Source organism: Nasonia vitripennis, chromosome 3 (assembly GCF_009193385.2).
Source record: "Nasonia vitripennis strain AsymCx chromosome 3, Nvit_psr_1.1, whole genome shotgun sequence".
NCBI classification, from domain to species: Eukaryota; Metazoa; Arthropoda; class Insecta; order Hymenoptera; family Pteromalidae; genus Nasonia; species Nasonia vitripennis.
In genome coordinates this window covers 16,624,542-16,637,733 of record NC_045759.1, presented here as the reverse complement: position 1 = coordinate 16,637,733, position 13,192 = coordinate 16,624,542, and the positions used below count along the sequence as shown (strand labels likewise).

Genomic DNA, 13,192 nt, shown 5'->3' with positions numbered 1-13,192 from the left:
CTGGAAATTCGATCGACTGAAATTCCTCCCGTACTCGTCACCGAAGCTCGGCTCGGCTCGCGGATCCTGGCCTGGCTATACGACTATATGCGAGCATAATATCGCAAATTTTCCAATCCCTTATTTCCACTCATCGCACATTACGGACAGTCGGAGGAAGAAAGTCGCTTTTGCAGAGAGAAAAAAAATTGTTGACGAATTCGCGCACGAGTCGCAACGCGTCGGGTTACTGTCGCGCGTACGAGCTGCAGCCGTACAGGCGTAACATTTCAGTGGCTTTTCACAGGCGCATCGACATGCATCGGAAGTCTCTACCGGCGCTCGATACGACGAAGCTGCTGCTGCTGCTCGTTTTTGTTTTCTCGGGAACGCGCTTTCCCGCGGAAAATCCATACGCTGCCGGTGAGTTTTTGGAGGGCTGCCAGTGTCCGGGATATATATATATATATATATATATATATATACGTATAATTGGATTGGACCGTGGCGCGCGCGCGTTATATGTGCTACGGTGAGAAAATAGAGCTGGGGGTATGACTTGAATTCGAGCTTGAATTTGAATTTAATAAAGAGAAGGGGATCTTTTCGAAATTTCGTATAGCTATCGTGTGCGGTTTATGCGATTCCTCTATCCGGGAATTTAATACAAGATAGGGTACACGCAGAGCGTCATTCGATTCTGATTTGATTTGATATTTGCGTATAATAAGCGATTGAATATTATTGCTATCAGGTGCTGATGTCGAGAAAGGATGCGACGAACTGATATGCAAATTGGGTGAGCAGTGCGTGAGTCGAACGTTCTGGTGCAGCAAGTTGCCGTGTCCAAGTATGAGTTATTGCTCCAAGTCGAGGAAAGGTAAGTTAAGAATATATCAGTCCCAACGTATACGGCCGTCGATAATAGAGCAATTTTTTCACAGAATCTCTGAGAGGACCCGAAAGCTGCGGCTCAGTCCAGTGTCCCTCCGGCTACAAGTGCACCGTTCGCGTCCGCGATTGCAGATGGAACGAAAGTAACCATACTCCAATTTAATTTAACAAATGCACCCAAACTCTACGATATCGAACGAAAGCTTCAAACAGCGCGCTCCGGGGTACGAGTTTCAAAACACGCGCACATATACAGTAGCTTCGTCGCTCAATAGCGCCGAAGAAAACGCTATGCTCTCTCGACTCCCGCGCGCTCGCTCGAACACAATATTGACACGTGCAATAATATATAGCTATATACACGCCGCGCTGCTCCGGTCTATCCATCGGTTGAAAAACAGAACACAGCCTTCGTCCATTCGCAAATTATCCGCTTTTGACCTTTCACCGCGCTCTCGCTGACGCAACGGACGACCGAGTATAAAGCCAATCCCCTCTATACACACACGCAGCTTTATTCTCCGTTTCTCTTTCGCCCTTCACGCAGATTGCAAGGACCGCGCGGCGAGATGCATCTCCGAGAGGGAGTTCCAAAAGACGCCGACCAGCTGCACGGACGTCGTCTGTCCCAAGGGCCATCGCTGCGTCCTCAGGGAGACACACTGCCATCGGCCGCCTTGCAAGCTCACCAAAAGCTGCGCTCGGATGGGAGGTGCGTCTTCTTTCTCTATGTGTGTGTGTGTGTGTGTGTGTGTGCGTGTCGTACAGCGCGAGGCTTGATGCAAAAGGAGTCACTCGGAGTGTCAGCTGCATTTTTCATGGAACAGCTGATGCGCATTAGCGAAGAAGAAGACGTATGTGCGCGTCGCGCGTTCTACCGCTGAAATATTCAAAGTCTGATATGCGAGCATTGCTTATGTCGTCTGATCTGGTGCTACTACTTGAGAATCGTATCTCTGTATTATGCGGATGTTTTTGCCGAAAGTCGCGAGAGTATCTTGAAGATCGATCGCTTTTAACACGTGCGAATTTTCAGAGGAGCTTTTTCGAAAGAGCTTTGGAAGCGTAAATAACCGTTATCGGAAAGCCGATAACGTCTGCGACCCGAGGGTCTCTCCTCTCTTTCTATAATTCAATGAAGAATGAATAAGCTTTTACGAATGCGATTTAACCGTGAAAATCGAAAATAATCTTATGATTGGATCCTCGTTTACGAAAAGTAACCGTCCAACGTTAATATCTATATTTACTTCCAGACATGGATGCTTGGTTCGAGAAGTGCAAGCGACTGGGTTGTCAGTCGGAGCACGATTGCTTCTTGCGGAGGCCCCCGGAGAAGTGCGCAATAGCTCCGTGCAGTCATGTCCCGGACTGCCTCTCGACAATCGATTTCAGTAAGAAAAACATTTCTCTTTTCCCGGCGTCCTGAACCTAATACTTACTCTCTTCGGCTCTATCCCAAATGCAGCAGCGAGTCCATCACTTCGGAGTAGCTTCAAAACAAACAATCGTAAATCCGCGCATTCACCGAGCGAATAATTCCAACGTCCCCTCGATCCCGAAATCGCCCACGTAAACTTCCTTGTTACGCGAAATTCAAACACACACCCACATCAGACGCGCGCGAATACTCATGCAAATCCCAAAATGAACTTCGGTATGTATGTGCTATGCAATTTTCGGGCGGCTGCGAAATTTAACAGCCCGAGCACACACTCGCGTACGAAATTCCTCGCGCGATTTCCATATATAGCATCGACAGGCTTTTCCAGGTGACGAGGAGCAATGCCGTGGCTGGATATGCCCGGCGAATCTCGAGTGCCGAGTCGAATCCAGCTGTGACAATTGTCCGCTGGTTAGATCCTGTTACGAGCCGCTGACGCGACGAGTGAACTCGTCCCAGGTAGGTGTGGAGAACGAAGCTTTTTTTTATTCGATGAAGTGGGGACGTTTCTCGTTAGGACTGATTTTTGTTTGTTCGGTCGCTAATTGCGCGGGTTCGTTTGCGCGAGAGTATTTCGATGCGACGTGTACTAGAAGCTTTTTTCGTTCGTTCTCTGTGGAAAAGCTCTGGAATAAATTTTTTGATCGAGACGAAAAGTAAGCGCTCGTGACAGTTTCATCTATAGCGATAATACGTCATCTTCGGTCTCAAAAGAAATAATTTTCATGTTGGTTATCTCGAGCACAGCCCATCGATATTTTATCGGCACGAACGACTTTGGCGGATCTCGAGAGGGAAGTCTTCCTCGAGGAGCGACGCAAGTTACTGACTCTTCTCAAGCCCACTTCAGCTTCGAATTTCACAAAATTGGTAATTATGTTTGCTCTTGAATGGAAAGAAATAAACTTGGCCTGCGTAGATCGAACAGAGAATGGATGAGGAATAATCTTTTTTCTTGATTATTGCAGACGGGACCGGATGAAAATTTCCGGGATATCGAGGCGTAAGTAAATACTGCAAATCTACGTACACCCTAGAAAGTTATATTACTAAAACAGAACGATATAGGGAGTAAGGGAGATGTTTCAATATCGTCCGATGTAAAGCGGAAACTCGCGTGTTATTAAAACTTGAGGTTATTGCAAACTTTTTTGTTAATAACTCACTACGCGCGGTAAAAACAACGATTCTAGGTTAAAAGAACGCCGAATAACGTATAAAAAGATAGTTCGAACAAGCTTTCTCATTCCTACACAATAAATTCGCCATACATTTCCGATCGGATCGATCGAAATAAAGTAAATTAAATATGCCCTCGCAGTACTCAAGTCTCGATGTCTTATAAAAATCGGGATTACTCGACGGGGAAGTCGAAGCGCGTGACGGCGATGCCGAATATGCGGAGCACATCCTCTGGCTATTCGCCCTGGCTGACCTATTTGAAGCGGAAAGCCGGAGCCGAAGCTGTGCAGTATTGGATTGAAAAGGCAAAGAACAACGAGGAGTACGAGGTATTTAACGAGAGCATTCGGAAAATGCCCGCATCTCCGCTGGGGCTGCTGTAATTTTAAAATTATAATATTCGCTTCATTTTTTTTCCGCAGTATAGAGAGTAATTTTAAACATCCATTGAATCACTGGCGTTGCATACACGCCCACCCACGGATGTATCCGTTCGACTAAAGAGTTAATTAAAACTTTTAATTAACGCGCTTATACCGTAATGGATGATGCGGGAATGCTTCGAATTATTTTAAAATCGTACATTTTTTCTAACGTCAAATTCAGCTTGGTTATTTCATAAATTGAATTAATTAGTTCATTACAACAACGATTGTCAGTGCGCCGGAGGAGAGGTATTTCTGTTTCGTGTTCGTGGAATCATTTTTTGAGTGCATTACGTACGCACACGTAATATTTTTAAAAATCAATTTCACGAAAATATTCATCATTATTATAAACGAAACGCGAGGACGCGAAATCTCGCATCGAAATCCATATAGCAGTCTAGCAACGAAAGCCCAAAGTACACGAGAAAGAGAGAAAGGCTTTCTTCTTTGATCCAGGAATTCTCGGAATGGCTAGAGTCGGTGGCGGGCCTCCTCGAGCCGGAGACTTATCGACTCTGGCTCCGCGAGCTCGAGCAGTTACCCGAGTTTCAATCGTGGATCTCCCCTCGGAATCTCCCGGCTCATCGGCCTCCAGTTTCTCAACCACGTCTGCCCACAGCTGACGACGAGGACGGCCAAGACGACGAGGACTACCAAAGGCGGCGATCGGAGCAGGACGATATCGGCGACGCCCGAGGGACTTTTCCGGGTTCGATAGGCCGACAGGCGAAAAATCTCTTCTACGCCGATGTAAGTACAGCTCGTCTTCTCGTGAGTCTCGCGTTTGCCGCTGTACCGATTGTATCGATCTCGCGCGCGAGTATACCAGCGCGGGAAAAGTGCATCGCGCGCGCCGGGGAAATTGGGTCAGTGTCCTGCTGTGTATAGGTATACTGTGTTTTGCCCGCTTTATTGAATTGCTCTTGGGTTGAAATTGGATACGCTGTTCGGTCGGATGCGGTGTGTGCGCGTGTATATTTATAACCACTCGCGAGTTTACGCTTCTGCCATTTGATATCGAGCGCGTTGAATTCGAGGGCTCGCGTGGTAATGAACGTTTTATGGTTCATAAAGCTTATCATCGCGTATTGTCCTTATATGCTGGGGATTTTTCCACTACTTTACGCGAGCTTACATGAGCGATAAATATATAATTCTGAAAATTAACGAATTTATTATTCGCATTAACTGTTTGCGTAAGAAGAACGCGAGATGCCGGTTTAATCTCGACTTTATAATTATATCAAACGACATACGGGTGACGCTCATCGTTTTCCTCTTACGTATACAACATTATACCGAATGAAAAATTCGGTATAATGTTGTATTTTCCCAAAAAAAAAATATATATATTTTCTATAATGAACTCCTTATCTTGCAGAATAGCTTCGTCTCGAGACTCGCCGAGCCGGATTCAAATTCTGACAGGCATCGGCAGACTTTCGCGGAAAAACAAGCAGTCTCCCCGATAATTGCCGCGCACCCGCACGTACCCGAGAGTCAGCGGCAGCAGCAGCATCGGGAGGCATCCAATTTCAATTTCAATGAAGCCAGGCGATTCGATGCTACTGCACCGGCGCCTTTTCCATATCTCGAGGTTGCGCGTCCAGCGGAACTGCTCGGCCGCAGGGTGAGCATTCGATTTCAGGCTGTTTTCCCGGATGCCATCGGAGCGTGCGCAAAAAAAGGCTTCGATATCTTTGTATTTTTACGTGTGCCTCGGTGTTTCGTTAAACAACTTTTTTCCGCGGCGGTAACTGCTTGAAATTCGCGGGGAATCTCTCGAGAACTATTCGAGAGCAGGCGGGTATATTGAGCGTCTTGAAATTATGAGGGGAGACGCAGCAGCGGGAAACACTGCACTACACACATATTCGCTTATCCGCACTCTAAGGACTTTCGCGAATTTCGCAGCAGCAGCAGCAGCAGCTGGCTCTGTCGCGCGGAGCGCAAGAGCGCAAGTTCAGCGATACCGTCAAGAACTCGTGGAAGTCATGGCAATCCTATTATCAGCTGAACCCGCCTCCGCCGAATCTGCCGGGCTTTCCAGCGCAGACTGCCACTGTCGGCCCGTACTATTTCAGCAACTACACAAGCCGTGGAAATTTCAGCATCGACTCCGGTCCCACTTCCACGATGCAGCAGCAGCCACCGCAGATTTTTTTCCCAAGCGGTCAGATCGGCTTTGGGAAAGCAATAGCGGATTCCGATGAGAATCGATCGCCGGAGCTGCGACGGAGCAGCGATTCGACGCTCAGGCGAGTCAAACTGGATGGTAACTTTCCTAGAGCTTCTAATACTCTTTCCGAGCGAGACAAGCTGCCAGTGGGCCTTGACTCGATGATCGATCAGATCGCAGGTGAATCGCGCTTTATGAGTTTCCCTGACGTTTGATACTTCCCGGGCTGCTATATCACTCTTACTGACGAAAGTTCGGTCATTTCAGGTCTTCAGCGATTAGGCCAGTCGAAGCCGAACGTCATCAAGTTGGACCCGAGCCAGCCCGTATCTCAGTTATTGCTCTCCTCGGGCTCCGACGAGGATGAGAATCCGCCGAATTTATTGATCTACTTTCCACCGCCACTGAACTTTTTCATCTATTATTCGACGAATAATCATAACCAAAACGCGAGCGCCAATACCTTGGCGGAATCGGACCTTCCCACGAAGAATAACAAAAGGATCATCCCGTTTGATAGCTCGAGTCTGAATAGCACTGGAATGCGCGAGAGTTCTGGGAATCAATCCGGGAGCGATGGCGATGTGAAAAGTGGCTTAGAGCCGGCTAATAAAACGGCGAAACACGATAAGCACAAGGAACTCGAATACATTCGGAAGATCATAAAGGAGCTGTTGGATTATTGGGACGAGCAGGAGAAGACTTTGGAGAGTACGATTGCGGGGGAGAAGAACGAAAATGATAGTGTACCGACGCATGAGGCTAAATTAGCGAACGAAGCCGATGCGAAGCCGACTTTTAGTACGTTTCTGGAATGGCTGAGCAAGAACACTACTCTGTTGGTAAGTGTTGAGAGTACGTAAAGATCAATGTTCTGTTTGAAATGTTAAAGAATTAATCCCATATCTGCCGCAGGATCAGAGACCGCGAAAAAAGAAACCACCGAGTTTCGACGAACCCGACGAACATCCAAAAACTAACGAAGGTCCGGCCCATCAAAAATTAAGTTCCAACGATCCAACGTCGGGAGACTCGAAAATTCGAATACTCGTCGATATCGACAAGAATCCCGAAATGATGAAGGCGCTATTCTCGAGAAATAGAACTGATTACAAGAACGAATCCGATTCTCACGAATATCAGGTCATCGTGAATCTTAACGATTTCGTCGACCCCAAAGAGGAGGAATTGATAACGCGCAGGTTGCTGAATATTGCATCAAGTCAGTTTCACAGAAATCTGACGAACGATCAGAAAATGCCGAAAATACTCTGGGTCTTTCCCGTTTACGAAGACGAAGATAATCATACTGTCATCGATCAAATTAACAAAATCAACAAAGTTACCACTCTGGAAGACGTCGAGGCGCCGATTACGAGGACTGGCGAGAAAAACGAGCCGCAAGTCGTGACGAAAACTTCGAATGATCCTCAAATAGTTACGGTAAATTACATCTATACCTTATTTTAGTATATCAATATTGTTATTTGTAAATAAATCACGACGAATAATTACAGAAGCCAAAAGAGAAAAATGAGACGCAGCCGAGTTCGCAAACAAGCGATTACGACGCCGTTGAGGATGATTACGATAATGGAACTAACGATGATTACGATGAGAAAGGATTGTATGACGAAGCGGAGGATTAGCATAATTGAAAATATACTTTCATCTTTATTTATTTATTTAATAATTTATCTCTCATTGTAATTGCATATCGTGAGTGTATTCTTTCTCAATTAACGCATCCGAGCATTCACATCATTTACACAGTAATTAATTGATGAATCGCGCTAATTAATTAAATCAACCTGAAGAGACAAACGTAACACAACTGAATTTACGAACAAATGTTGACGATCTGCCTCACAGCAGCTGCAGATGTTAAACGCGATATATAGAACCAATGACGATTACACTGAAATTTAATTTGACGAAGTGGACGAGCAGCATAATTACTTTTGTATCTTCATCATAATTTATTCTTACGTAATTAGCACTTTGCAATAAATTATATTTCTGTTTGGTTTTAATTATACTGGGCGTATTGTTTCTTCGTTAACGTAAAGCTAATGTAAAGTACCGAAGAAAGAGAAACTGCACGTTTTTCGTGGATTTCTAAACAGTCAACGAAAACATTATCACGTAACTGCCTCTCTTAAGGATACAATTTCAATTTCATCGTTTTTACGAGACCGTAAGGAAACCATCTGAATCTATTGGCCAGCACGCATAACATTTACACCACATCTCGCGAATGCAAAACCGTAACGAAATAATAATATGATGCGCAAATACCAAGTACATTCAATCAGGGGATCAATAATCCGTATGTAAAACCAGCCGAAAAGATCTCCCGTGCATCTAAAATTACCCTCTTTAGCGAAAGCTCGAGCTCACACCGATAGCGATCGAAGTCATATTTCAATTTCTGAAATTCTTCGGCTCTCTCTATAGCGCGCGTTCGATTCCCCCCTCCGCATCCAGACCGCGATTCTAATCGAGCTGCTGAAGGGGCACAGCGTTATACATATAGCTATACGAAAATGAAGTTCGCACGCCCCCGCACATACAGCGCTGTGTATATACATACATATACGCATACACACACACACACACACACACACATATATATATATATATATATATATATATATATATATATATATATATATATATATATATATATATATATACAGCGAGGGACGCCATCGAAGAAACCGTCGGCGGCCTTCTGCTCCTGGCCGCGAGGCAATTTTGCGGTCCCGACGCTTCCTGCACACGAAGCTTCGATCGTCGGTGCTGATTACTGCCCGGCCGGATCACGAATTCGAGAGCGCGACTCTCGTGACGTTGCCACTATGCGCTGCTACTTCAACTCTATATTGTATATTATAGGTACGTGTGGTTTCAGAAGCATCAGAAGTGTTGGAAACAACGCCGTCTATGATGGACTGGATTACGATGGATGTCTACTTGTTTTGGATGGAATGTATCGTATATACTTGTGTAGAAAGGTATATTGTATATTGGCTTGTGCGAGTTATCGCTGATCCTTTGCATTGTGTTCGAGGAGTATTAATAAATATCTTGTCTCGTTGGAGTGAGTCGGCATGCCGGAGATGCATCATTCGTTTGTGTGCGTTGATGTGTCTTTAGCTAGAGCTTATGTAAATGCTTATCCTAAGATGCAGCGTTTGATATTGTCTTGCAATAAAATTGAAACATTGATGTCAGACAGGCCATGTAGGCTGTTTTCGTCGACAATAATGCGCCGCGCAAAAAACGAAAACGACTAAAAATTTCAAGACGACCTGATAGAATGATCAGTTGTTATCCTTGGCCCTCCTTTCATCGCCAGGGCAATTATTCGAGCTCTCACTACACGACCATCGTGAATAACAAACCGCCGCCTCCGAAAACGCAAAGAGAGCCGTCCGCGTGATGAAATCTATACAGTCGCCGTTGTCAATATTGCAACATCGCGGTTATGCGTGTTGTTCCAGTTTCGGGTGTGGCTCGATCCTTCTCGATAAAGCTGTGTACGCCGCCGATGCAAAATAACTCGTTACGTAATAATAACATAATTATATCGAGGAAGCGCATCGGATCGCAAGATAAAAGGTTCGCGCATTGAAAAACGTCGTAATTGAAACGAAAAAAAAGTGTATAAGAGCTATACATACACACTGCACTTCCCTTTCGATCGCTAACGAGGCAATCAGCGCACAAAAGGTAGCATAAAAAGCGTATCGGTTTCCCTCCGCCAGTTCGCACCGGCTAATCGCGTCCGATCGAATTGAAAATAGACGGAGAAGAAATCCACAAAGGGGCAATCAACGCGCAGGAATGGAATTATTTTTTCCCTCGCATAATACCGCCCTCTCCTATAGATTTCCACCTGTTGAGCGCTATAGCGTTGATGGCGATCGTAATCATGCAAATGCGTCAGCTCTCCTTGTGTACGCGTCTGTATAAATATATAAGCACGAGATCTTGCAACGGATTTCGAAAAATATTCCATTTTTCGGACGGACACATAACAATGGATGTATACGACGACGAGGCTAGACAAAAGAGGCCAAAAGGTCGAAAGTCGTAACGCAGAGAGCGACTCGCTCGGCTGATCATCGCGAGGCCATAGATGAAAGCCATGCGCGCGCGCATCGGTCATTTCGTGCTCGGTAGTTTTGCTTTTTTTCTCTTCTTCATGCTCGCGCGATGATGATCCACGAAAGTCATACGCGAGCGTACGTACAGCCTTTTGTACGTCCCAGTTCGATCCGTAATTAGCCTCGGAATTGTGAGCCGCGCGATTCATCAGTCGACATGCGGATCATCGGTGCCTGCTATTAAAGTGGATTTTAGGTCGCTATGCTCGGCGCTTCGGATTTTCAGCCGAATGCTATAAGGTCGTTCGAGTTTGGGTATATGGTTTGCATTTTTGAGGGAATGCTTTACGTATAATTTTCACCTCGCAGCCACGAATATTCGCAAAGTTATACTATAGTTCGAATACACAGCACGTATGCCCGTCGATAGTTCCTTTTTCGGAAGCACCGCGTCGCCAAAGTTGTTAGCAAACTGCGTAATATGATTAATTAGGGCTCGACTACATTACTGCACTAAACGGCGGGGAGAAATCTTACGGTGCGTATAGCGTCGAGCAATTCGATGATGCGCAAGTTAGTTAATTCTTACTCCGAGGAAATTCGCCCAAAATTATTCCTGAACATACTTACGGGAAACTATTCGGAGCACGACGCTTTCACGCTGAATGCGAAGTTTCCATCTTGCTCGCGCGCATAGTTGGGGAAACTCAGCGACGGATTGCCCGGGCACATCGTGTCCGCTATTATTGTAATGCGTTCGCGCAGTGAGCACACTGATAAACGGCTTACAAAATAAACACGCTGGAAAGTTTGATTCGAAGCTTATTTCGAAAAACAGCCAAAGTTTTAATGTAAAGCCGTTACGCGCAAAGTTACACGCTTCGATTGTAAACAGTGTGTGTGTGTGTGAAAAACCCGAAAAAGGTATACTTACACCGCAGAAAAAAAAAGTTTGATTGGACGACGCAGTCTGCGCGAATAGAGGCGTGAAATACTCGCACGTCCGCGTTTTACGAGTCGCATACACTCTCGTGTTTACTGTTACGCCGCGGAGAGGATTAGTCGTCGCAACGGTATATGCAGCGCTGCAGGGATATCATTGTGGGAAGAGTCCGTTCGACGTCGATCTCTTGCGCTTTTCGCCTTCCGTTTCAGCAGAGTGTATATACTTCACCGGTCTGGAATCGACTTTTCCACGTGCGTTTGTTTGTTTTCGGAGCAACGGCCTGCATACGCATATCGCTCGCGGAAGTATAGTAACTCTATCCGTATGTGTGTAATGCACGCACGCGATTTCGCAAAAACCGAAAAAAAATCCTTTTCGCATCTATACATATATATTTTTCTGGAAAAAACTTTCCTCGCTTTCTTATGCAAACGTTAAAATTTTGATACGCAGCTCGCATGTGAAATTTTCCCTGCGGCAGTTGATGCATTTTTCGCGCGCGCTAGCTCGGTGTTATTTTATGCAATATATAAACGTATATTCAACGATATTTTCCCGGAGTTATTTTACGTGCGTGCCGCATATTACAGCAGAAATGTAACGAAGTTTGGATTTTTATAAAATTTTTTTTATCGCTCGCGTATATTATTTCAACGAATAATTTTATATCGTTCGGATTTCCGATTTCGAGTACGTGCACTTGTATACAGCAGGTGCACATTCGCTTGTTAAAATGTTACAATAATCTGCTTTGTGTGAAATATAACAGCGTAGCGCGTTTCTTCGATAAAATTTTCGCGTAAAACATTGATTGCTGATGCGCTCTATTATCTCTGCCAAAATTTCCCTCGGATAAAATTTGAATTCACCCCTTGCACGTCGTATGAAGTAATACCAGTATACATCGCGTTATTAATAAACCGTCGACCAATATAATCCTGAACCGCGTACACAAAAAAGAAGAAAAAAAAAAGTTTCCTCCCATAATATATCGAGGCAATTCCATCTCTTTTTCGCGCTTCGCCTATTACACAGACCGCACATACATCATCCGATATTCCCAAAGCGATATTGCTCGTATAAGTGGCGCAGGAGGATGTCGGGGCGCGTTATATTATATTATATAGCGGCAGCAATCTTTTCGAAAATTCCCGGCGCGAGATGCTCTGCGGGGCCACGTAAGTCGCCTCGTGTGCGCCGCGATACGTTATACCTGCTCATCTTCTTGCGGCTTGGATTCAACGACATCGACGTGGTTTCACGTCTTCCCGCAACTCTCCTGTTTTCTCTTTTTGCTACACACACTGGTGTTACGGAAAGTTTGAGAATATGCGAACCAGCAGCGACGCTTGAACTGTAACGGGACGCGTGTGTTATGGCGTGCTCGAAGTAATGTCGACTGATGTGCGAAGAATACTTGATTCCTTTTCGCGGTGATTCAGCTTACTAGCGTTTTTAGATCATATAATGATGATCTTTGACTAGGGAAGATAGGTGGCGCAGAGGTACTTTTCTGTTTCCCTCATCTCGAACTGCGCGCCGAGTCTATAGATATAGTGGTGCGCCAAATGCATGCCTTGCTAATTAGGCCGCTCACGCTACAACTGCTTGATGATCGGCCTATTACATGCTTTTTATCTGTAATAATTCACGTTATAATGTATCTCTAACACGCTTACTCGGCCTAAAATTCGATCTTACTGTATACGACTGTAAAATTATTGAACGATCAAAAGCTCCCCCGTCTTGCCCAACACGTCTGTTTCTACTGCCGGCCGCACCACCGCGCGCCACAATCAAAACTCAAAACAAGCGCGAAAAGGCCATTCCCATCAGGCAACGTATTATACCCAGAGCGTGTATAAGAGTGTACAATCCTCTCGCAATGTCAAAAGCGGCTGTGGGTAAGTGCTCCCGCCCATTCCCATGGCCCGGCACACGTGTGCACAAAGGAAGGTTCTCGCGGTACTGCAGCGCAGGATAGATCTGCGACGCTCTCTCGACTGCGGCGTCGTCGGCGGCGGCGGG

General features: G+C 45.5%; 1 protein-coding gene across 5 annotated transcripts; it reads left to right on the top strand.

The window, feature by feature from the left end:
• The first annotated feature begins 158 nt into the window (after positions 1 to 158).
• On the top strand, positions 159 to 8,139 carry LOC103317943. 5 transcript variants are annotated; one of them, XM_032597744.1, is made up of 15 exons: positions 159 to 402; positions 734 to 859; positions 924 to 1,016; positions 1,421 to 1,585; positions 2,130 to 2,267; positions 2,646 to 2,776; positions 3,065 to 3,187; positions 3,286 to 3,320; positions 3,639 to 3,828; positions 4,384 to 4,677; positions 5,309 to 5,557; positions 5,845 to 6,202; positions 6,374 to 6,948; positions 7,022 to 7,549; positions 7,624 to 8,139. In XM_032597744.1, exons 1-15 carry the CDS (start codon positions 297 to 299, stop codon positions 7,753 to 7,755), a joined length of 3,243 nt encoding a protein of 1,080 aa, XP_032453635.1. In that variant the 5' UTR covers positions 159 to 296; the 3' UTR covers positions 7,756 to 8,139. The 5 variants fall into 5 exon arrangements, with proteins under 5 accessions (XP_032453635.1, XP_008216651.1, XP_016839536.1 ...); XM_016984047.3 differs by having other exon boundaries at positions 160 to 402; positions 5,845 to 6,286; XM_008218428.4 differs by having other exon boundaries at positions 160 to 402; positions 5,842 to 6,202.
• The last annotated feature ends 5,053 nt before the right edge of the window (positions 8,140 to 13,192 follow it).

Bases quoted from the DNA above. Each gene is read 5' to 3' on its own strand.
- LOC103317943 (XM_008218427.4), top strand. From the start codon at position 297: ATGCATCGGAAGTCTCTACCGGCGCTCGATACGACGAAGCTGCTGCTG. The intron at 860-923 runs GTAAGTTAAGAA...ATTTTTTCACAG, and splicing joins TTGCTCCAAGTCGAGGAAAG to AATCTCTGAGAGGACCCGAA. The intron at 6,287-6,373 runs GTGAATCGCGCT...CGGTCATTTCAG, and splicing joins GATGATCGATCAGATCGCAG to GTCTTCAGCGATTAGGCCAG.